The 25,070-nt window shown below is 39.5% G+C and overlaps 1 protein-coding gene across 1 annotated transcript in view; it reads right to left on the bottom strand.

The window, feature by feature from the left end:
• Positions 1-7,714: 7,714 nt before the first annotated feature.
• TFAP2D (transcription factor AP-2 delta) overlaps positions 7,715-25,070 on the bottom strand; it is a 61,161-nt gene continuing 43,805 nt past the window's right edge. Inside the window, exon 8 of the mRNA XM_034990830.1 lies at positions 7,715-7,934. Within this exon, the coding sequence (XP_034846721.1) occupies positions 7,715-7,934 (220 nt within the window). The remainder of the gene's footprint in view (positions 7,935-25,070) is intronic.

Below are 25,070 nucleotides of genomic sequence, written 5' to 3'. Positions count from 1 at the left end.
ATTCTTCCCTAGAGGCTTTAGATAAGAGCCCAGCCTGGCAATTATCTTGAGTTCAGTCTAATGAGAGACTAAGCAGAGACCCAGTTGGGCCTGACTGGACTTGTGACCTACACAAATGGCACTAATAAGTGGATGCTAATTTAAGCCACTAAGTTTGTAGTTGTATGTTATGTAGCAATAGAAAACTCATATAGTTGCACTGAATTAGTGACTTTTAAGCTGATACCTAAAACATAAGGAGAAGCTGGCTTGGTTAAGGCGGTTAGGTAGAACCTAATGTTCCAGGCTTAGATGACTACATAGTCAGGCTTAGCTTGTGGATAGTTTCAGGAATTCAAAGACGCTTGACGTGACTGGACCACGGAGTGTGTATGTGGTGGGCCAGAGGAGGGAATATGATGAGGGAAGCCTGGATATAAATAAGATAAAGCTGGAGGAAGCTGGAGGAGGGGGCAAAGGCCAGGTAAGAAGGATATTACAAATCTTCTAGAAGAGTTTGACTTTATTTGAAGGGAACAGCAAGCCTTGGAGAGTTTTATTTAGGATGTGCAAATCAGAGTTACTTTTTAGAATGATTTTTCTAAGGAAGAGCAGGATTATAGGCAGGACAGCCAATTAGAAGGCTATTGCAATAACGCAATCAAGAACTGATGTTGTCTTGAACTAGGAAAATGGCTGCTTCATACAGCTGATCATTAGGTCCTGAAAAATTAATTTATTATAATATTATTGTATTAATTTATCAGAACCTAGTGATTAACTGTAGGAAGGGGTAGAGATAGGGAAATATTTAAGCTAACTCACAGGTTTACATCTTAGGCAACTGTATAAGGGCATCATTAACAGAAATGGAAAACTTAGAAAGAGGAAGATTGATTGAGATTGAGGGGGGGAATTGATTAGAAATCCCTATTTTGATATATGTTGATATATATCTATATATCTATATCTATATCTGTCTATTTGAAGATACTGTTTTTCATAAGGAGATACCCATAGAAAATTGATTACATGGACCTGGAGCGCAGCAGTAGTCTGGGATGAAGATATGGATTTGTAATTCACCAGCATTGTGTTAAGCTAGGCTAATGAATAGCAGCAAATAGACACTCCTGCCCAACCCACAATTTCAGTGGCTTAACATACTAGAAGTTTAGGTTGGAGTAACATGTACTTCTCTTCCACATGGTCATTCAGGGATCCAGGTACTTTCTATCTTGTGTTTCTGACATCTCTAAGACAGTAGTTCTTAACTAGAGTGATTTTGTCCCCCAGGAGACATTTAGCAATGTCTGAAGATAATTTTGACTGTCACAGCTAGGAGAGATGCTACTGGCATCTAATGCATAGAAGCCAAGGATCTGCTAAACATCCTACAACACACAGGATAACCCCTCACAATCAGGAATTATCTGGCCCAAAATGTCAGTAATGCCAAGGTTGAGAATCTTTGCCCTAGGGACTCATTATCATCTCATGCAGCTGGTAGAAGAGGACATAACATGGAGGCAAGTACATGGCTGATTTTCATTTGTAAAGTCTTTGTATCAAATATCACTTCCACTCCCCCAATGAAAAGAACTTAAGCACATAGCTAGGTGCTATTGCCCAGAGAGAATGTGTGAGGTGAGAAGATAAAAGATCCCAGTGTTTATGCACCTTATTATTGACTGCAAGAACATCCTGATTGGACTTGGAACACTAAACAGAAATATCACTGTAAGGTCCCTGCTCCAAATACCTCTTGACGTGAATGAAATAATTGAGGAAATACAATGTTAAGGGAAGAATAGCTTTGAAACTTACATCAGACTTTGGCAATAACTCACATGTACACATCTACTTGTTTTTATTCTTTTCTGCCTCTTATGGGGATTATTATTTCAAATTTTCCTACGTGTCTTATTCCTTTTGAATTCTCTGTGATGCAGATGGGAAGTAGTTCAAGTATAGTTTTTAAGTGTAGTAGTTATGAATGTCTGTCTGCCAATTTGGATATATGAGAAATGTCACTTTTTTCTGTGACATGATGTAATTTTTATATGTGAACCTTCATTTTAAATGTGGCAGAAATTTAATCTTCCATTTAGGGTCTTCTTAGTCCATTTAGGGTCTAATTTTCATATGTGAGCCTTCATTTTAAATGTGGCAGAAATTTAATCTTAGTCCATTTAGGGTCTTCTTGGGTTGCATTGATGTCCCACAGGTAGGGGAGGAGGGTTTATGGAGAACCATGTTGTGTGGAGGAACATATGGTCTGTATCTTTGTCTACTGATGCTTCATCTATTGGCACCTGCAGAGAAGCCCACTCTTGTGTATTGTGGGAGGCTGGGGTGGAAGTCTGCAAGCCATCTTTCTCACAACCCTTTGCCAGCTGGCTTCTAATTGGACTCTGACAATGGGAGACACTGGTAGGAATTCAAAGGAAGGAGGAGGTAAAAAGAATGCTCCATATATTTCTCATTTCTGTCAACTTCCCTTGAGCAGAAGCAGAAGGCTCTGGCTCCAGCCCCCAACTTCTTTTGTATTCCTAGAGTTAGCCATGCTCTATCCCCTCAGAGGTACCACCAGCATCAGTTTCTGAGGTTCAAATAACAAGCGTGGAGGGGAGGGATGTCTCAGGAGTTCCCAGAGGCAGGTAACCTCACCTCCTTCCTTGTGTCCTTCCATCTATAGGGGTGGTCACTGCTTTTTTCAATTCATAACGTTTGGGTGATTCCGTGTCTCATTTTTCATTCTTCTAGCCTTCTAACACCTGTCCAACCTATCCTCTTTAATAAATCCTTTCTCCTTGAAATCCCTAGCAGGTTTCTGTTCTCCTAAACAAACGCTAAGGATGTGCCTGAATTCCCATCTGGTCTTTGGCACACGTCTCAGGTTTCTCCTGGGCATGCTCGTGTCCAACCTGTGAGGACTCTGTATGCCTGTTGGCTGCCTGGGTTGCTCCTGGGGGCACCTAAAATATCCCCTTGCTGCTGCATCCCCTGGGGTGCGGGAATTCCTGCTGCTTTGTTGCCTGCTTGCACCCACATCGTCCTGGTACCTCTGCGCCATGTTGAAGAGAAGCTCTTTGGGAGAAAGCCTGCGGGGCTAAGACCCATCTGCCTACATACACACACACCACATAGACAGTTCTACTGTTTCTGCACTCTGCTAGGAGTTCTTCCTCCCTGGCCTTTCCTCTGGGATGGGGACATAGTTCCCTCTGCCCCCAACCTCACCCCCATGGTCCATTCTTTGAGAAATCAATCATAGCTGAGCTTCCTTACTTTTTGTGTCCTTCTTTCCCCAACATAGGGACTATTTTCTGGTCTCCAGTGTGTGCATGTGTGTGTGTGTGTGTGTGTGTGTGTAGGAAAGAAAAAGCTCCTGACTGAGATGCTTTTAAACCTCAATTCCTCCTTAGGGCCTAAGATTTTAAAACTCAAACTTATACAAAAGTTCAACTCTTTTGTTACCTGCATTCCATCAGGTCACATTCCTGCCTTGAGGCAGTACAGGCAAAATGTTAGCTGCCCAAAGATGGGGGAGGAAGGTAGGAATAACCAGAAATACAAGGTGCATCTGTCAGTTTTCAAAACAGCATCCTGCCCCAGATATTTTTAATTCACTCTTTTCCTGATCACTGTTCCCTGTCCCTGATAGTAATCCCCACCCCTCTAGTCTTTCCCCCTCCTCCCCAATTTCCTGGATGGTGCTCCAGTTTGTGTTGGGGCAACATGTGCCCATTTTCACTATGACACCATATTCTAATGGCTGGACTCTTCACAGGAGACTGTGAGAAGCTTGCAAAAAAAAAAAAAAAAAAAAGGTTCTATTCTACTCTGTATTTACAGCCTCTAGGACAGAGCCTGGCATATAGAAAGGGTCCAATAAACTGGGGATAAACTGATTTCTTGATTTTAAAAATTGTTTGTCCAAACTAAGTATTAGAGACAATAGCTAACATTCACATAGCACTAACTATGTCCCTATTTGCTCTTAGCAGATGGGATGCATTAACTCTTTGGTTCTGACAGTAAATATGAGAGTAGGGATCTATTATTGTCCTCACTTTACAGATGGGGAAATGGGCATACAGAGAGGTTCGGCACTTTGCCCAAGGTCACGCAGTAGCGAGTGGAGAAAGCCATGACTTGAACCAGGTGATTTGGCTTCAGAGTCTATGCTCTTAGTCACTAGGCCAGGCCATGCTTATTGACTTGGCTTTTATAAGGACACGGCATGCTCCTTGTGTAAAGGATTCTGATACATTTTTTAAATTGAGCTGCTCTAAAATGCCTCCAATGAGGCATAAAAGGAAGAACATACAGGGAAATGGAATTATATTATTTTACTTATCATTAACGAGGATAATTTCCTGATACATTTACCTTAAAAGCACCAGGTAACAGAAGGTCAAATTCTTATCACTGTCACAGTAGGGTCAGGATGCTCATAGGTGTGCTAAAGGGTCATGTTCTGTCCCAGACATTAAAGAGAATATACCCTCAAAGAAGGAAAAGGAAAAAGGAACTGCAAAGCCAGAAAGAATTATCCCTATTTTAAAAGCATATGAAAAGAAGGGAGCAGGAGAATAGACTAGGAATCTTGCCAAGGACTCTGATCTTTCCAGAGGAGATAAATATAGAGTAATTCAGTTTCATTTATTTTTCTAGAACCATTAAACTTAATTCAAATGGTAACTCTAATGAAATAGCCATGGAGATGGCATATAATTGGTTACTGAAACAGCCTTAGACATTTATTTTCATGGGAATTTGGCTTAATCTTTCACAAGTTTAAATATAAAAATTGTACATTTATTAATTGTGGTTGAGTATGAAATTTGGACAGTTTTTCTGGGCAAGTAATAGTTAACCTGAAAAACTTTTCCATTGCTTTATTATTTCTTATAACACTGAAAATCAAACAAATTTTTATGAGTTGCCTTCCTTTACTATAAATTATGGTATTGATTATAACTTCACTTTTGTTAAAATTCGGGTACCTACCTAGTGTTCTTTATTGTTCTATACTGAGTATATCTACTTGAAACTAATGTGATATAGTGAAAATGTTATCTTATTCAAATAAAAAGAGCTATTTATAAATTACTATGGAAAAAGCAAGCCAGATTGAAACACTGAGTATTGGGGGGGAAAAAAAAGTAGTAGGTCCTTTGGCCCATTTTGGACAAAGAACACACACACGTTCATTTACTCATTTATTTAAAAAGTGTTGAGTACCTATTATATACAAGGCAAAAGTTGGTATGTTAACAATGTCTGTTAGAATATGATAATAAATGACTCTAAACATGACCAGTCCATCAACTCATTTATGGCCTAATGGCTGGTTAAGTTAAACAATGGGTGCTGTCCCTTTAAGGCTCTTAAGACACCCAGAATCTTGGTAAATAATATGCACTGTAGTTATTTATAGCTATACTTTTGTTTCGAAGGCTAATAGATAATAACACCCCATTGAGGTGTTAAGAACCCCAGCTAGTCACAACTATGGGTGGAGAAAGTGGTACTATAAGCCAGATCTAATTTTTCATCTGATTATTGGTGAACATTTGACATGGTATATAACTACATTAAATATCTAGCAGATATGCATATCAAAATGCCATATTAAATACATATGTAATTGTTAATAATAAAAGGAATAAAAGAAAGCCAATGTGGAAATTTCATTAAGGAAATATTAGTAGCCCATATTATCTGTATAGAGCCTTCCTACTATTTATTAAACTGAAATATTCATCATTTTTGTTTCATGTGTATATTTTACAACATGGGAAATTTCATGTAAAATGGAATCATTTACTTTGTGATGAAATTTGGAACTGCAGCAGAATCCCTGCTTTATTCTATTTTATTTCAAAACTTTTTAATCCATGAATAATGGTAAAATTTAAAAAATGGAACTAGATAAACACATGAAATCACAATTCATTACTTTTACATTTATTTTAAGCTCTCCTATGGTATAACTATAAAACCCCTTTATCATAGAATTCCTTAGTAGTGTCTTCTCGTAATTGAATTTAGTTTAGAAAATTTAGTGTTTCATTGATTCTGGTTCTTTTCTGTACAAGATTGAAGATAAAGATCAAATAATTTTAAGAATTATTGTTAGGTACAAATATTTTGTGTGCTCTCTCCATGAAAAATCTCGAGCAGTTTCCTCTCAATTAAAACTAATACTAATATTTTCCATGGGATTATAATATGGCAGAGACTTTTTGAAAGTTATTGAAATGCGTTAGTAAGAGGACAGTATTTTCATGCTAAACTTGTATTAGGAGTCCAGATATTATTAAAATAATTTTTTTCATAGACGATGACCTACACCTTTATTTGCCTAGAAGTCTGTAAATTGTTAACAATAGAAAGGTCAGTACAATGTGGTACCAATCAGGTTTCTTGACACATTCAGGTTTAAAGGGACCAAACTTTCATTCAATCAGCCCCGGGCTTTTGCAGCCAGGAACCTCTTGTTTTCAGTGTCTTAACTAAAGGACAAGGAAGGTATAAGAACAAGCTATAAAAGAAGGAAGGATCTTAAAAGCAAAAGTCTTCTCTGATCATCCTGGTTTTGTTTTCTTTATTGAACACAGACCCCAATGCTTCTGTGCATCTAAAGGTTTAGAACACAGCCATGAGGCATGTTGAAGAAGCATAAAGGTAGAAAAAGAACGGCTCTTATTGTAACCACACAATCATTGGCCACTAGCGCTTCAAGGAGCCTCCACGAGTCCCCTGGGCTCCCCTCCTGTCTCTGAGGGGCAAGGGTTCCTGGAAACATCACTGTTCCTATTCCCATGCTTTTCCAGGCAGAACAAGAGCACTGCTTTCCTTCGGGAGCCCGAGAGTGGGAAAGCTACCCTTTCTTGTGTCCATCCTGCCCCAAGCCACTAAGTGCAAGTCTATTTCCTTGAACTGTTAGGTTGGGGACGTGAAGAAAATAAATAGGAGAGTGCATCTCTTAGCTCTTCCATATTATGCTGTCTCTTCCTAGTTATGGGTTGGGGAAGGTCCTAGGGTGGGGTGGGAATGCTCATACATAAAGAGGGCAGAGTTCTCTGGAATTTTTAAACACCACCAAGGCACTGGTAGTTAAGTGGGCTAGGGGTGACCAAAATTTTGGGATTTCTGTCAATTCATAGGATAAAGATTCATGACTGCCCTTTTCAGTTCCCAAAGCATTTATTGATGGATCGATTGCCAGACTGGTCTATTGAATGGAAAGAGGCACTCTTCTGTTACCAGGGGGTTAAGTGGAGAAACACTGGAGCGGTAAGCACTGGTGGCAGATTCCAGTTGGTCATGCTTTCTAATCCCTAACTACATAGTTGGATAAGAAAGTGCATCAGTTAGACGTGAAAAAGCACGTGCTGCCCCTCCAGAGTCCAGAAGTGCTTAAAAACTGTGATGTATAGAATCCGGAACAATAAGTTACGTGCACAAAAAGAGTTTATCATAACATAAAACTAAAAAGTGACAATTTCATCACACGGTTACACTGCTGTTTTCCTTTTTTTTTCTTTTTTTGGGGGAAGTTTTGTCCTTTTTGTTTCATTTTTCATTTCCATTCTTGTTTTTTATGGAGGGTTGGGGGAGGGTAGAGATGTAGTCCACTGAAGATTAATCACCCTCAATGATATATATATTAGAAAAAATATCAGCAGCAAGACTCTCTAGAAATAGATTCTGTTTGATGTAGCTAGTCTGTCTTTTCTGTTTTGCCCTCTTTCACGGCAGCCTCTGAAGTTTTCCGCAGGGGGGCTTTCTCCGAGTTGGCATGTCCTTGGCCAGAATCTGCCGCTCCGCCATTTTTGTGGGTAGTGTGCTTTTCCAAGTAGTTCAGCATTTCACTGAGGACTGTTTGGAAAGTGCTTAGGGCTGCACATATTGCTGGAGTCCCAAAGCCATGAGTGATCAAACTGGAAACGAGAAGTGGTAGGGAAAAAGAGATGAACAACTTACAGTATGATACAGAACAAGCATTTGATCCAGAACATTCAATGAAACAGGCCTTTATTGTGTTCCTAAGTGGTGTCAAGCATTAGAAAAGATAGAACACAAGTCAACGTATCGCTATTGACCATAAGAAACTCAGGATGCATTTAGAAGATTTGTCATTGATAGACTTGATATACACTAATGATCAGTAAGCCTAAGTAATTAACACATGATTTGGCTCTGATTCGCTCTCTCATTAAAAAAGCCCCAAAATTACAACTTTCTGTATGTGGGGATCATCTCATTTTTAAGAATGGCGTATATGCTGGTATGAGAACAGATCGCACAAGAAGTAAAGGCTGACTGAGTAGGCTTGATGGCTAGCTGTTCCTCCAACTTCGTTCTTCTCTTCTTCGTAGTAACAAAGTTTTATCTGGGTACACGGTCACATAGCTGGAGACTACATTTTTAAGCTTTCCTTGCAGTTACATTTGGACATGGGACAAACTTCCCACAATAGAACATGAGGGGAAGTGTTGTATGTGATTCCCACCTGCTTAAAAGGAAATTGAGTGCCCTTTATTTTTCTCTCAAAATAGTTAAGCAGCTCTGCAGATGAAGATAATCACCTTGGTGGAGGGGGAGGATAGAACAAGACTGAAGAAACCTACTCACCTTCAGTGTCCTCAGTGAGAGAAAAATAAAATTCTATCTTATGTAAGCCACTCTCTGTTTGGGTTTTAACGGCTAACTAATTAACTAATAATCAGAAATAATGAGAAAATGTAGGGAGTGTCATTGGCAACTTCAGCACAGATAAACCTTCCAGTCATGACAAATACCATCTCTAGCTGAGCAAATACGTAATTGTAGATTGACTCTTGTGAACAGAACCGCCCCACCCCCCAGCTTGTTCATTTGGTCAATTGTTTCTGAAGTGAAACTCTGCCAGGTTGCTCCCCATAATTAATACCCTGTAATAATATAAAAAGATATGCTTGACATATATTATGCATATGTTATAATGTATACAACATAGTATATATGTTATACATTCAATAAACAGAGCTATTAACTGCTCACAAGTCCTAGTATCATTGTTATGACATTTGCAGTTTTTAATCATCCTCCATAATATGTTAACTAGCTTGTTACCCTTCGTAAGGTATGTGATCTTTAGGAGCAAAAATAAGGAGATTTTAAAACAATGCAAATGAAGGATTTACGGTCCAAGGTAGCCTGCTGATATGCCTGAGTGGTGATAATAATAGGATCTATCACATGGAATTGCTTATATTAGTCCATAAAAAGGGCTCAGGATGATGCCAGACCTATAGTAAGTGTTCAGTAAATGGTAGATATTGTTGGCTATGGGATATTCATGGTAGGAGTAAAATTTTCTGCATGTCTCACATTATACTCCACAGGTTGCTAGCATCTTTCATCTGAACATTTTACAAAGCCTGCTCTGTGCCTAGGTCATAATCAACATATATTACAAAGGAAAGTCTTCAGTCTTCAATTATTTAGAAAATAAGAATGGTTAGTGCTTAGACAACTATGCTTGCCAAAATTTGAAGTATAAAACATCATCATAGTTCAAGCATCTGCATATCTTTGCTACAGTATCTTGCTTTGCTGAGCCGGAAAACTGACCTCAGCTCCATTTCTCAATGAGATACCTAGAAGGGAATCCATATGCTTTAAGATCTATCAGGGAATCTGGACAACAAATGGAATTGATAGGTGTGGTGGAAGAATTAATCATGGCTGCATCCACAAAGACAACTGAGTGAAGCCATTCATCAATGTCGAAATGCTTGGCTCTGGTTACAAACTGCCCTTCTTGCTCATGCTTTATTCCTGTTTCGAGCTCCTTGTACCCACTGGATGAATTTTATTTTCCTCTATAGTGCCATGTTCTCTTGGTGGGGACCACCCTCTTTATCTATGGCAGAGTATGCAGAATTTAGTTTCACTAGGTTAAATATTAAAGTTAATAAGCCAATATTTGAATTTTGAACATATGCCAGGCCCTGTTCTATGTGCTTCATTCTGCATCACCTTCTATAATCCTGGAAACAACACTAAAAATTAGGTATTATTTCCATTTTTACAGATGAAGACACTCATGTGCAGAGGTAAGTAATTTGTCTGAGAAATCTAATATTCTGTATTGCCTCTGTGCTTATGTTCTCAGGATGTGGGTGTGTTTTATTTATTTATTTATTTATTTTTAGGAAAGTCACATTCTGTTGGCGGTTTTAGCTTAGTTTCTCAAATTTTGTTCTGTAGGCAGACTTGTAGGCCCGGAAGGTGAGAATTCTTCTTACTCTTCTAAAGATCGGGGTTTTGAAAAATCAAGTACAAAATGAGTAGGCCTATAGAAATGCTTTAATTCTCCATGTGGAGAAGAGGTGTCCCCATAATGAAAGATTCTTAAGCTGGTCTCCTTTCTTGGCTGATGGCCTTGCTTACTTCTATACAATGCACTATCAGCAGGATGCCCTGTCACCTCTGCCCTGCACTGAGAACCAGGCATGCCAAGTCTTCACACCGGCTCTGACTTCAGGCACTTTGTGATCTGGAAGAAGTTATGTAGCTTGGTAAGATGACAGTGGTCTGACTAGGACATCTGCAAGTTCTTTCCAACCCTAACCTTCAATCCACAGGTGCTACTGCTCTTTTTTAAACCCAGGACATGGAGAGAAGGTTATGGATATTGGAAGACCACTGGGCTGAACAGAGAAGTCTAAAATTGATTGTGGAATCTTTAACACGAGAAAAGTAACTTTATGTTGTATACCTGAAACTTAATATAACATTATATGTTAATTACACTTAAATAAAAATAAACAAAACTTAAAAAAAAAGTAAAGTAACTGCTTGAAATGTTATCTTTCAACATGGGAAACAACACGTAAATTGTTAGTTTTCTTCATTTAACATCACCTGCACATCAAAAAACATACATGGCACACTGCATAGGATGATAATAAGTACAAAAGATAGCTTCTGTTCTAGCAGTTTTCAGTGAGGTTTATTAATCTAAGTAATTAAAGTAATTTAATATTGTATTAGAATAGCACAGAAAAAAAGTGTGAAATCACAGGATGATTAAAAGGAATTTCTAGAAATATCATGCTATTCTGTTGGCCCCAACCACTCCAGAAAAATAGGTGTATATCTCATTCATAGCGACATACAAAAAGGTGAAAAGGAATAATGTAGAATCTATAGAAAAATAAAAGAAAAAACAGAAATAATAAGGCTGACTTTCAGTCCTAGACAGAAAATAAACTGAGGTCATCTGTTAGTCAAATCTCTAAAATCTTTGATAACAGAGATCAATTTTTGCCTTTAGAAAATATTATTTTTCAGCCACAGACTTAACATTGACATTATACTTGGCATTTGCATATATTTTCATCAGATTAACAGGAGAGGGATTTCACAGGCAAATATTACCTGGGTCAAATAGTAGCCATGAACGGTTTGAAGTAGGTAGTCAAAATTTAGAAGTTCTTCTAAATTCAAATTCATCTAAAAGTGTATCCTCAGGAATGAGACAAGTGAAAGAGACTACTAGCATTGTGCTCAATGTGTCCTCTTCATGCCACATTTTCAAAATCGTTCCTGAAGTTGGCAGCCAGTATGAATGCTGTTATCAGATTTCCTATCATATTTGCATTTCTCAGTTCTCCTTCCTCCCCCCTTTACAGTCATGTGTTCTATTTCTTTATTTTTGAAAAGCTTATCTCAGGCTCCTCTCTTCTCTATCCCCAAACCTGTGATGGTCATTCCTATTTGGGCACCTTCGTTTGTCCTCCCTTTTCTTCTCAGCTGATCTAAAGTCCACTGACCCATCAAGTCTCCTTGGATGACATTGAAAAAAACGTGTTCATTTCCTGGTCCCTTAAGACACTGAAAAAGATTTGCTCCTGCCAAAGGATAGAAACTTGCCAAAATGATAAGAGAACTTAAATAGACTTTTTAGGAGAAAGGAGTAACATTCCCCCCCACCTCCACCCCCTACCACCACCAAATTGTAAAACTAGAGCCTGGAAAGACAATGGGAAGACAAAGACAGGGGAGGGTAAGATCTCGGTCACCAAAAGGAGGAGGACTGGAAGCCATATGCTTGGCCTCACAGCCCAGTGATAACCAAAGTATGCTAGATCTTAATAGAGTGGCAAATAAGATGCTGTATGTGTCTCTAAAAGTTTGCGGTTTGAGCTCTTACTATAAATTGGTAATCTAAAGTTATAGTCCCATCTTAAAAATACACAAGAGTTGTTAAAATAAAACAAACCACAAAGGAACAGCAACTACAAAAACAAACAGGGCTGAGATGGGTCAGTACTATCATCAGCCTATACTCTTCCTGACACTGTCAGTTGCCAGCACTCGGTTACCGAGGCAGGAGCCTCAGGGGAGAGTGGTGGTAGGGGGCGGGGTACCTCAGTGTCTGGAATGATTGGCTTACCAAAAGGCTGAAGTTTCCCTGGCTTCATTTGGAAGTCTCTGAAGCCCAGGCTGGTAGGATTCAGTGTAAAGTTAGGTTCCAAGAATGGGAAAGAGGAACGTGGCAGAGAAGGGAGGGGAGGGGAGGGACGATGGTGCGATCTCAGCAGAGGAAAGACTAAATGGTAATTAAGATACTTTGCTTTCTTTTCAAACAGTTTAATGTTTAAAACTGTCAGTGATATAATGAATGCAGTTGAGACTTTTTTTTTTAAGTATAGGAAACTCCTAATTCAGGACAAAGAAAACAGGCATGTGTTTTTGAGACACCGGAGTTGTTAGGTAATCTTTGAAAAATCTTGGAAGATAGAGAGAAGTTGTGAAATAGAGCAGAGTAACTGCCTTAATAATCAATGCAGGGCGGGGGGGTTGTTGGATGGAAAGAGACAGATTTTAGGAACTCTACCTTATTAAATTACATTTAATTAATCCCTTAACAAGTTCCTTGCAATGGGACATTTAAAAAAGAAAAGATTTATTTATTTTAGAAAGAGAAAGAGTAGGGAAGGACAGAGGCGGAGGGAGAGGGAGAGAGAGAGAGAATCTCCAGCAGACTCTGCGCTAAGCTGAACTCAGAGCAGGGCTCGATCTCAGGACCTTGAGATTACGACCCTGAGCAGAAACCAAGAGGGGAATGCTTAACCGACTGTGCCACCCAGGTACTCCTATAACAGGACATTTTTAACATCAGGTACATGGAATGTAAGTTTACATAAGGTAAGATTTATCCTTTTTAGGAATACAGACTGTTGAATTTTGACAAACCCATGCAGTTCAAACCACTATGATTACCCAAAACATTTTCTCATGTTCCTTGTCCATCAACCCCTCCTCCCCAGGCTCCTGGAAATCAGCACCCTAATTTCTATCCCTGTAGTTATTACTTTTTCCCAATTGTCCTATAAACTGAATAATAAAGTCTATAGACTGTTATAACTTGGCATAATAATTTTGAGATTCATCCATGTTGTGGTGTTTATCAGTAGATTATTTTTTATTGCTGGTTAAGTATTCCATTGAATGGATTTATTACCATTTGTTCATATAATGGGTCCTTACAATTCTGAAGTGTTAATATTTTAAAAAGGGAAGTGACCACAGAGGTGTTTAGTAAGGAGCCCAATAAAGTAACTGTATTTTTTAAAATATATATTTTTTTATTTTTAAGTAATCTCTACACCCCATGTAGGGCTTCACCTTACAACCCTGAGATCAATAGCTGCATGTTCCACTGACTGAGCCAGCCAAACACCCCAGTAACTGTATTTTTTTTTAACAAAGTGTTATTAAAGGACTAATAATGCATTTTACTATAGGATTTAAGCAATGCATCTGACCAAAATTTCCCCAAATACCATGTGATAAGTTGAGAGGACAAGTGAACTAGATGGGAGCCGACTTAGGGAAACTCACAGCTGGTTGGGCAATGATGCCCAAAGTGTAGACCTTGGACATTTGTCAACCTTGAAGCGTGTTTCCAGTGGAGTGCTGTAAGACTCTCCCATGCATCCCACTCTGCTTGCCATGTTAATTGACAATGTGATTGAAGGCATCTTAGATTTAAGTGCTGGCATTAAAATAGAGGGGAAAATTCCTACATTGGATAATGGAACCAAAATTTAAAAAAAATTTTTTGGTGGTAAAAAAGCATTGGTGGTGGGCAAAACCAAAGGTGTGAAATTTAGGGGAGATTAAGGAAAACCTATCCATTTGCAGTATGCTGACAGAGAGATCTGACCCAAGAGCAATTCTTAGGGAAAGGCTCACCAAATCAGTAAATCTAAGTTTAAAAAAAAAAAAAAGCAACGGTCAAAATTTGAGATTTGGATCACAGCTAGTCAGGCTTACAAGTTATATTCACCTTAAACTATTCTCTCTCTCTAACTAGATTCCAGCTCATTGATTTCATTTTCCTATTACTAATTTCACACTGAGGAGCAGGAAGGTTCTGACAACTTACCGGGAGCAACACAATTACCCACTGAGAAAATCCAGACTGCTGTAGTTTATGGCACCCGATGTCAGAGAAAATGCAACTTCTATTTAATAGTCATGGCCTTAATTTTATTCATGGTTTTATAAACTCCTATTCTGCCAGATCCCCCAATTAACACTCTCAAGAGCATCTTTGTGCAACATAAACCATCTTTTCAAATTGGCTGAGCTCAGGAAGACAGTAACTATGCTGGATCCAAAAGGTGAAATTCTACTTTTGACTTTCTCCCTGAGTGTTAGGATATGTTCACATTTCAGCAATTGGAGGGATAGCTTAGAGCAGAACCACAATTTTTAGGGAGAGAGTATGTTTGTGTGTGCACATGGACCTATGGACTTACACTGTTTTTTGTCTTTTTATAAGGTGGCATTCTGGGGGTACCTGGGTGGCTCAGCCTGTTGAGCATCAGACTCTTGACCTCAGCTCAGATCATGATCTCAGGGTTGTGAGTTCAAGCCACAAGTTGGGCTCCACATTGGGCAGGGAGCTTACTTAAGATAAATACATAAATGAATGAAGGAAGGAAGGAAGGAATGAATGAATAAAATAAAAATAAAATAAAATATAAGGTGACATTCTGATCTCTTCTTGACCAATGGGCTTGACCTGAGTAAGATATAGATTTCAACTTTTTAAGGGAAATGTATTGCAACAGTTCAAACTGTATTCTCTATCAGTAGGGCTAAAAATGAATAAATGGAGACAGAAATGACAGAGGTAAAAATAGAAGATGGAAAAGAAGAAATTGCTATTTGAAAGAGAATAAATTATAATCCTCTCTTCTTTTTCCCTGTGTGATTTTGCTAATAAGACATTAGGAACAATCCAGGTTTAACTCAGTGTTTATGCTTATAAACTACTTGCCATGAAAGATAAGAATCTATCAGGAAACTTCTGTATAATAGAAATTTCACAAACTTCTCTTCATACCTTGTGATCTCTCATTAAGTACATTTTTTACTTGTGGCTAAGGCCTTATAAGTTCATCTTGAAAATCTCCAGGGGTGGCTGGGTGGCTCAGTCGGTTAAATGTCTGCCTTCAACTTAGGTCACGATCCTGGGGTCCTGGGATTAAGCCCAGCATTGAGCCCCACATGGAGCCCCGCATCAGACTCCCTGCTCCATGGGGGGGACTGCTTCTCCCTCTCCCTCTGCCTGCTGCTTCCCCTGCCTTTGCCCACGTGCTTTCTCTCTGTCAAATAAATAAATAAAATCTTTTATTAAAAAAAAAAAAGAGAAAATCTCCAAAGCTTCAGTCCTTACTTGGAATATAAATTAATAGAGGATTCTGAAAAGACAACTACCTAAGAAACAAGAGCTATTTTACTTTCCTTAATCCAAGTAAATATGGTTTATACTTCAGTAGCTTTGTTGTATGCTAGAGAATTGTTACAAAGCTGTTTCCATATTGTTCGAGCTGTCCTTCAGAAATGCTTTATCATTACTTTTAATTGATTTGTCTAAACTAATTTAAATTAAAACATTAAAGCTATTTTCTAAAACATAGCCTAAAGCAAATGCCTATGGATTCTTCCGCTGAACTCTTCCTATCTAAAGAGCTGGGCTTAGGATCCAGCACATCCTTTCCAAATACTAATAAGGAAACACTGGTTTAAAACGTATTGAAAAGGTGGGGCACCTCGCTGGCTCAGTCAGTAGAGCATGTGACTCTTGATCTTGGGGTTGTGAATTCAAGCCCCACATTGGGTGTGGAGCCAATTTAACAAACAAACAAAAAAGTGAGGAATAACAAATAAATAATAAAATGTATTGAAAAGGAAATGGCAGCCTCATTAGTATTTCCTACTGAAGACTAGGTCACTCAGGTGTGTCTGACAACAATGGATGGCATTTTCTAGCTTTCTTTTGGAATACAAAAAGCTGAACATAATTAGATACTATTGAGCTACAAACTAGTAGACTGAAGATCAGTAGAAAATAGCCCACCGCCGGTGAGTGACAGCCTCGCGCTGCGGACGGGGCACAGACTCGCAGACCGGTAGCATCGGGAAAGAACTTTAGGGCAGCCCCCGCGGTGGAAAACCAGACCGGCGGGGTCGCACGCATGGAACTGCAGCCCCTGGACAGAAACCAGAGTGACAGTCGCACGCATGCGAACTGCAGCCTCCGAGATGGAAAATGGTGCGCAGGGGTCGCGCCGGTGAACTGCAACCCCCAGGGGTGGAAACCCCAATTGGCGGAGTCGCGCGCGCGCACACGCGCGTACTGGGAGCGGCTGGCGGTTTTAGAAGCACAAAGGGCAGAGATGTGCCCCAACCTGGAGGCAGGACTGGGAGCGCTGCGGAGGGGCGCACAACCCAGGCCGGTGCTGTTTATAGCAGCAGGGACAGAAACGGAGACAGTGTGGCCTGGAGAGCTCACTGAAGAACAGACTGCGGTCTCTCTGCTTTGAGGCAGACGGTTGGAAACGGTCTCTTCTGCTCTGACTCGCAGAAGAGACGTGGAAAGCCGCCAGGGAAAGGCGCCAGAGAACAAAAGCCCCAAAGACTGATTCCCACTGAGCCCATCCCCCGCCACAGGGGCGCAGGGCAACTCCACCCAAACAGGGTTGCCTGAGTAACAGCGTGGCAGGCCCTTCCTACAGAAGACAGGCTGGGAAAACAAGAGGCCAGCAACCCTAAGGTCCCAAGAAAACAGGTGCATCTTGCTTGGGTTCTGGTCAATAATTTGGACTCTATACATTCCCTCAAACACCCACCAATAGAATGACTAGGAGGAGGAACCCCCAAAACAGGAAAGACTCAGAGATTATGACTTATGCTGCAGATTTACAAATGGATGCAGACATAACCAAGATGTCAGAGATGGAATTCAGGCTAGCAATTGTGAAGACAATGGCTAGAATGGAGAAATCAATTAATGGCAACATAGAGTCTCTAAGGGCAGGAATAAAAGGTGAATTGGCAGAACTTAAAAATGCTATCAATGAGATCCAATCCAATCTAGATAATCTAACAGCTAGGGTAACTGAGACAGAAGAGAGAAAAAGCGATCTGGAAGATAGTATAATAGATAAAAAGGGAAAAGAGGAGGCCAGGGAAAAACAACTCAGAATCCATGAAAATAGAATCAGAGAAATAAGTGACACCATGAGGCATTCCAATGTCAGAATAATTGGAATCCTGGAGGGAGTGGAGGGAGAGAGAGGGCTAGAAGATGTATTTGAGCAAATCGTAGCTGAGAACTTCCCTAATCTGGGGAATGAAACAAACATTCGAGTCCTAGAGGCAGAGAGGACCCCTCCTAAGATCAAGGAAAACAGGCCAACACCCCGGCATGTAATAGTAAAACTTGCAAATCTTAGAACCCAGGAAACCATCTTAAGGGCAGTTAGGGGGAAGAGATTCCTTATGTACAGAGGGAGGAACATCAGAATAACGTCAGACCTATCCACAGAGACCTGGCAAGACATATTCAGAGTACTAAATGAGAAGAACATGCAGCCAAGAATACTTTATCTGGCAAGGATTTCATTTAGAATGGATGGAGAGATGCAGAGCTTCCACGACCAGCAGAAGTTGAAAGAATATATGACCACTAAGCTGGCCCTGCAAGAAATATTAAGGGGGGTTCTATAAAAGGAGAAAGACCCCAAGAGTGATCTACAACAGAAATTTACAGGGACAATCTATAAAAACAATGTCTTCACAGGCAACATGATGACAATTAATTCATATCTTTCAATAATCACTCTCAATGTGAATGGCCTAAATGCTCCCATAAAATGGCACAGGGTTGCAGATTGGATAAAAAGACAGGACCCATCCATATGCTGCCTACAAGAGACTCATTTTGAACCTAAAGAGACATCCAGACTGAAAGTGAAGGGATGGAGATCCATCTTCCATGCCAGCGGACCTCAAAAGAAAGCTGGGGTAGCAATTCTTATACCAGACAAATTAGATTTTAAACTAAAGTCTGTAATAAGAGACACAGAAGGACACTATATCATTCTTAAAGGGTCTATCCAACAAGAAGATCTAACAATTGTAAATATCTATGCCCCCAACATGGGAGCAGCCATATACATAAGCCAACTGTTAACCAAAATAGTCATATTAATAACAATAGGTTAATTGTAGGAGACCTCAATACTCTACTCTCAGCAATGGACAGATCATCTAAGCAGAAAATCAACAAGGAAACAAGAGCTTTGAATGATACATTGGACCAGATGGACCTCATAGATATTTAGAGAACATTCCACCCTAAAACAACAGAATACTCATTCTTCTCGAGTGCACATGGAACTTTCTCTAGAATAGACCATATACTGGGTCACAAATCAGGTCTCAACCGATACCAAAAGATTGAGATTATTCCCTGCATATTCTCAGACCACAATGCTCTAAAGCTGGAACTCAATCACAAGAAAAAATTTGGCAGAAATTCAAACACTTGGAAGCTAAAGACCACTCTGCTCAAGAATGTTTGGGTCAACCAAGAAATCAAAGAAGAACTTAAACAATTCATGGAAATCAATGAGAACGAAAACACATCGGTCCAAAACCTGTGGGATACTGCAAAGGCGGTCCTAAGGGGGAAATACATAGCCATCCAAGCCTCACTCAAAAAAACAGAAAAATCCCGAATTCACCAACTAACTCTACACCTTAAAGAACTAGAGAAAAAGCAACAAATGACGCCTAAGCCACGCATTAGAAGAGAAATAATTAAAATTAGAGCAGAAATCAATGAATTAGAAACCAGAAACACAGTAGATCAGATCAATGAAACTAGAAGTTGGTTCTTTGAAAGAATTAATAAGATTGATAAACCATTGGCCAGACTTGTCCAAAAGAAGAGAGAAAGGACCCATATTAATAAAATTATGAATGAAAGGGGAGAGATCACGACTAACACCAAGGAAATAGAAACAATTATTAGAAATTATTATCAACAACTATATGCCAATAAACTGAGCAATCTGGATGAAATGGAGGCCTTCCTGGAAACCTATAAGCTGCCAAGACTGAAACAGGAAGAAATTGACAACCTGAATAGGCAAATAACCAGTAACAAGATTGAAGCAGTGATCAAAAACCTCCCAAAAAACAAGAGTCCAGGGCCTGATGGATTCCCTGGGGAATTCTACCAAACATTCAAAGAAGAAATAATACCTATTCTACTGAAGCTGTTTCAAAAAATAGAAACAGAAGGAAAACTTCCAAACTCATTCTATGAGGCCAGCATTACCTTAATCCCCAAACCAGGCAAAGACCCCATCCAAAAGGAGAATTTCAGACCGATATCTCTGATTAATATGGATTCCAAAATCCTCAGCAAAATCCTAGCTAATAGGATCCAACAATACATTAAAAGGATCATCTACCATGACCAAGTGGGATTTATCCCTGGAATGCAAGGGTGGTTCAAAATTCACAAATCAATCAATGTGATAGAACACATTAATAAGAGGAGGGAGAAGAACCATATGGTCCTCTCAATTGATGCAGAAAAAGCATTTGACAAAATACAACATCCTTTCCTGATTAAAACTCTCCAGAGTATAGGGATAGAGGGAACATTCCTCAAGCTCATAAAATCCATCTATGAAAAACCCACAGCAAATATCATCCTCAATGGGGAAAAGCTGAGAGCCTTTCCCTTAAGATCAGGAACACGTCAAGGGTGCCCACTCCCACCACTGTTGTTCAACATAGTACTAGAAGTCCTAGCAACAGCAATCAGACAACAAAAAGAAATAAAAGGTATTCAAATTGGCAAAGAAGAAGTCAAACTCTCTCTTTTTGCAGACGACATGATACTTTATGTGGAAAACCCAAAACACTCCACCCCCAAATTACTAGAACTCATCCAGCAGTTCAGTAATGTGGCAGGATACAAAATCAATGCACAGAAATCAGTTGCTTTCTTATACACTAACAATGCAACTGTAGAAAGAGAAATTAAAGAAACGATTCCATTTACAATAGCACCAAAAACCATAAGATACCTCGGAATAAACCTAACCAAAGAGGTAAAGGATCTATATTCTAGGAACTACAGAACACTCATGAAAAAAATTGAAGAAGACACAAAAAGATGGAAAAATATTCCATGCTCATGGATCGGAGGAATAAACATTGTTAAAATGTCTATGCTACCCAGAGCAATCTATACCTTCAATGCCATCCCGATCAAAATTCCAATGACATTTTTCAAAGTGCTGGAACAAACAATCCTAAAATTTGTATGGAATCAGAAAAGACGCCAAATCGCCAAGGAGATGTTGAAAAAGAAAAACAAAGCTGGGGGCATCACGTTGCCTGATTTCAAGCTATATTACAAAGCTGTGATCACCAAGACAGCATGGTACTGGCACAAAAACAGACATATAGAGCAATGGAACAGAATAGAGAACCCAGATATGGACCCTCAACTCTATGGTCAAATAATCTTTGACAAAGCAGGAAAAAACATGCAATGGGAAAAAGACAGTCTCTTCAATAAATGGTGCTGGGAAAATTGGACAGCCACATGCAGAAGAATGAAACTCGACCATTCTCTGACACCATTTACAAAGATAAACTCAAAGCAGATGAAAGACCTCAATGTGAGACAGGAATCCATCAAAATCCTAGAGGAGAACATAGGCAGTAACCTCTTTGACATCGCCCACAGCAACTTCTTTCAAGATACATCTCCAAAAGCTAGTGAAACAAAAGCAAAAATGAACTTTTGGGACTTCATCAACACAAAAAGCTTCTGCACAGCAAAGGAAACAGTCAACAAAACAAAGCGGCAACCCACAGAATGGGAGAAGATATTTGCAAATGACACTACAGATAAAGGGCTGGTATCCAAAATCTATAAAGAACTTCTCAAACTCAACACCCAAAAAACAAATAATCAAGTCAAAAAGTGGGCAGAAGAGATGAACAGACACTTCTCTGAAGAAGACATACAAATGGCTAATAGGCACATGAAAAAATGTTCATCATCATTAGCCATCAGGGAAATGCAAATCAAAACCACACTGAGATACCACCTCACACCAGTTAGAATGGCCAAAATGGACAGGGAAAGAAACAACAAATGTTGGAGAGGTTGTGGAGAAAGGGGAACCCTCTTACACTGTTGGTGGGAATGCAAGTTGGTACAGCCACTTTGGAAAACAGTGTGGAGGTTCCTCAAAAATTTAAAAATAGAGCTACCCTATGACCCAGCAATTGCACTCCTGGGTATTTACCCCAAAGACACAGATGTAGTGAAAAGAAGGGCCATATGCACCCCAATGTTCCTAGCAGCAATGTCCGCAATAGCTAAACTGTGGAAAGAGCCGAGATACCCTTCAACAGATGAATGGATAAAGAAGATGTGGTCCATATATACAATGGAATATTACTCAGCCATCAGGAAAGATGAATACCCAACTTTTACATCAACATGGATGGGACTGGAGGAGATTATGCTAAGTGAAATAAGTCAAGCAGAGAAAGTCAATTATCATATGGTTTCACTTATTTGTGGAACATAAGGAATAGCATGGAGGACATTAGGAGAAGGAGGGGAAAAATGGGCGGGGGGAATTGGAGGGAGAGATGAACCATGAGAGACTATGGACCTGAGAAACAAACAGAGTTTTAGAGGGGAGGGAGGAGGAAGGATTGGTTAGCCCGGTGATGGGTATTAAGGAGGGCACGTACTGCATGGAGCACTGGGTGTTATACGAAAACAATGGATCGTGGATCTCTACATCAAAAACTAATGATGTATTGTATGGTGACTAACATAATATAATAAAATTAAAAACTACAAAAAAAATAAACAAAATAAAATATTTTATTAAAATTTATTTATTTTTATTAAAATAAAATTATTTATTAAAAATAAAATAAAATATGCAAAAAAACCCCGAGAAAATAGTCCATTTTCATCATTTAGGTAATCAGAGTCAAAGCTGACTTCATTTTGTCAAATTTCAATTTACTACCTGGAAAATGTTTGACAAGCATACATCTCTTCCTCTACTTCTTTCAGTGTGTATAAAGGCTGAAATAGTTTGGGTTATTATTCTCATTATTTTGTTCTGTTGCATCATTCCAATGGGTGTTTGCTATCATGTATCTTTGATTTCCTGAATCGCATAGAGATGCCACAGTCACCAACCTCAGCTCTGTTTTTTTGGCCTCCGGGAGGCATGCAGGCAGCAAGATTTAAGGGGAAGACAAGCCTCCTTCTCTTTCCCTCCTGGATTATTCAGCTATGGCAGACTTAGGTCCAAATGTAGCCTGAGGCTCAGTCTGTACTCCCTCCTATGGTTTTAGGTGGCAGCCAGAAAAATGCCTTCTTCCACGCATGAGAACAGTGGTGAGGGCAGCAGGCTGGGGAACAGCCTCTGGAGAACGCCAACCAAGGATTGTGGGGCTTCTCTGTAGAACCTTACTTCTTTTCCGAGCTGTGAGGGTAAGGCACTTCATCTCTTGGAAGCAGCACAAACCCTGAATATAGGCCATGGACGGAGACCTCACCCTGAGGAAAGTAGCTGGGCTTATCCTCCCAAAACTTGATGGCATCTATCCTTTGTAGCCTAACCAGCCGTGGACACAGAGGAAAAGAGAAACTGTCTGATTGTGTTTATTTTCTACATAGATTATATTGTCCCATGGCCCCAAATGCTTTTCAAATGGAGTTTCATTAAAGTGTATAATTAAGGTATACAGTTCTCTGGTGGTGAGAAATTATTGAAATCTACTCATTAGCAAGGCCTTGACAGCACTCATAAACATTCTGTGCTTCCTTCAGCTAGTGGTTCTCAACCTCAGATACATAGAAAAGTCACCCGGGGAGCTTATTAAAAAAATACCAACGTGTGGGTCCCACTCCAGAGATCCTGATTTAATTCGCTTGGGGGGATTCCACGACATCAGTATTTTTTAAACAGTACCCATTCAATTTAAATGCAGCCAGGGAGTTGGGTATGTTCCCTTAGGGCCAAGAAGTAACACCTAACTACCATGTCTGCTATCCTTCCCAGGAAAAAGAGAATGAAGAACTTTAGCATTTCCCCCAAGAACTTCTGTAGAACCTTAGTTTCATGGGCTGTTAATAGTGACTCTGAGAAAAAAAGAGTTCCTGTGATCATGTTTTAGAAACATGGGGTTGAGTATTTCTTCCATTCAGAAAGGGTTCTGGGAGCTTTTGATATGCTAATGTGTAACTGGTATAATTCAAGCACATTATAAGAGGCAGGGTTTCCCGAACCATAAAACACTTGACCATGAGACACTTTCAAGGAGCATCTCATGGGGCTAGAGTTCTACAAAACTCAAAAACTCCCTTTGGAGAAGTGTATTTATGACTGCCCTGAATCTCTGCCGGATTGGGACATGTGTTGCCCATCTACTGTCCTAAGGTCCTGTTCCCTGCTCTTCTCAGCCACTTACTCAGGTCCCAAAGGGGATTGAGTCCTTGTGATTCCATTTTACTTCAATCCAGCTCATTAGCAAAGGAGGCTATGGATATAATCATTGCACATGCATTAGGAAACACCAAAGTCAATCACATTCAAGTCAACTTTTTGAAGGTAAAGACATATTTGACATCTGCACCCTATTTTTGCATATAGCAATAGAGATTTTAGGAATAAATGAACTATCTCCTTATATTTCTATCAAGCAATTCATATTTTCTATTTAGAATAAGGGAATGGAATGGCTAAGCTTAGGGTCTTGTGCTATTTTAGATGAATTTTATTCACTTGTTGACTTTTTATTTTTTTCCTTTTTTTTTTTTAGATTTTATTTATTTATTTCAGAGAGAGAGAGAGCACATGAGCACAAACGGGGGAGGAGCAGAGAGAGAAGCAGGCTCCTGGCTGAGCAGGGAGCCTGACGCGGGGCTCGATCCCAGGACATTGGGATCATGACCTGAGCCAAAGGCAGATGCTTAACCGACTGAGCCACCCGGGTACCCCAATTGTTGACTTTTTAAAATGAACAAATTTCTAAAACATAAAGAGAAAAATGACATCATCATATGGAAACACAGCATAAGTAATGATTTAACATGGAGCGGTAAATGGAAAATGGGGTAAAATATCATTGGTCTAGAAGAAGCCTTAGAGATCATCCAGCTAAACTGTATCAATTTATGGATGAATGTACAGAGGCCAGACTGGTAAAATGTCTCCTCTAAATCCACACCAGCCGCTGTAACAGGAGTAGACCGAGTTAAGTCCCTGAAACCCATCCTGAGTGCTTCCCACAATCCTGTGCTGTCTACCCAGACTGTCCTCCGACCCACAGCTCAACAAAGATAGAAATTATTTAAATAAAAATTCCCAAATTTCTTTACCAACTATGCATTCCCCAATTACTCACACATGTTGTTTTTAGGGTGCCATGTTTGGAACTTATTAGAAATAGTTGCCTCTGGTTTCTGTTGTTTGAATTACTAGTCTCCTAAGTACTGCACCTAAAAATCATTTAAGATGTCATCAAGTGACCTTCAAGGGATGCTTTTATATATGTATCTCCTGCAGTCTTTGGTTTGGTGCCATGTAACTCGTGAAGTACAATAAATATTGGCAACTAATTTAATTATTCAATTTCCTGCTTAATGTTAAATGAAC

Source organism: Mirounga leonina, unplaced genomic scaffold, assembly GCF_011800145.1.
Source record: "Mirounga leonina isolate KUSES-001 unplaced genomic scaffold, KU_Mleo_1.0 Mir_53, whole genome shotgun sequence".
Lineage (NCBI taxonomy): Eukaryota > Metazoa > Chordata > Mammalia > Carnivora > Phocidae > Mirounga > Mirounga leonina.
The sequence above is the reverse complement of the archived record's forward strand: the minus strand, read 5'-3'. Positions and strand labels throughout refer to the sequence as shown.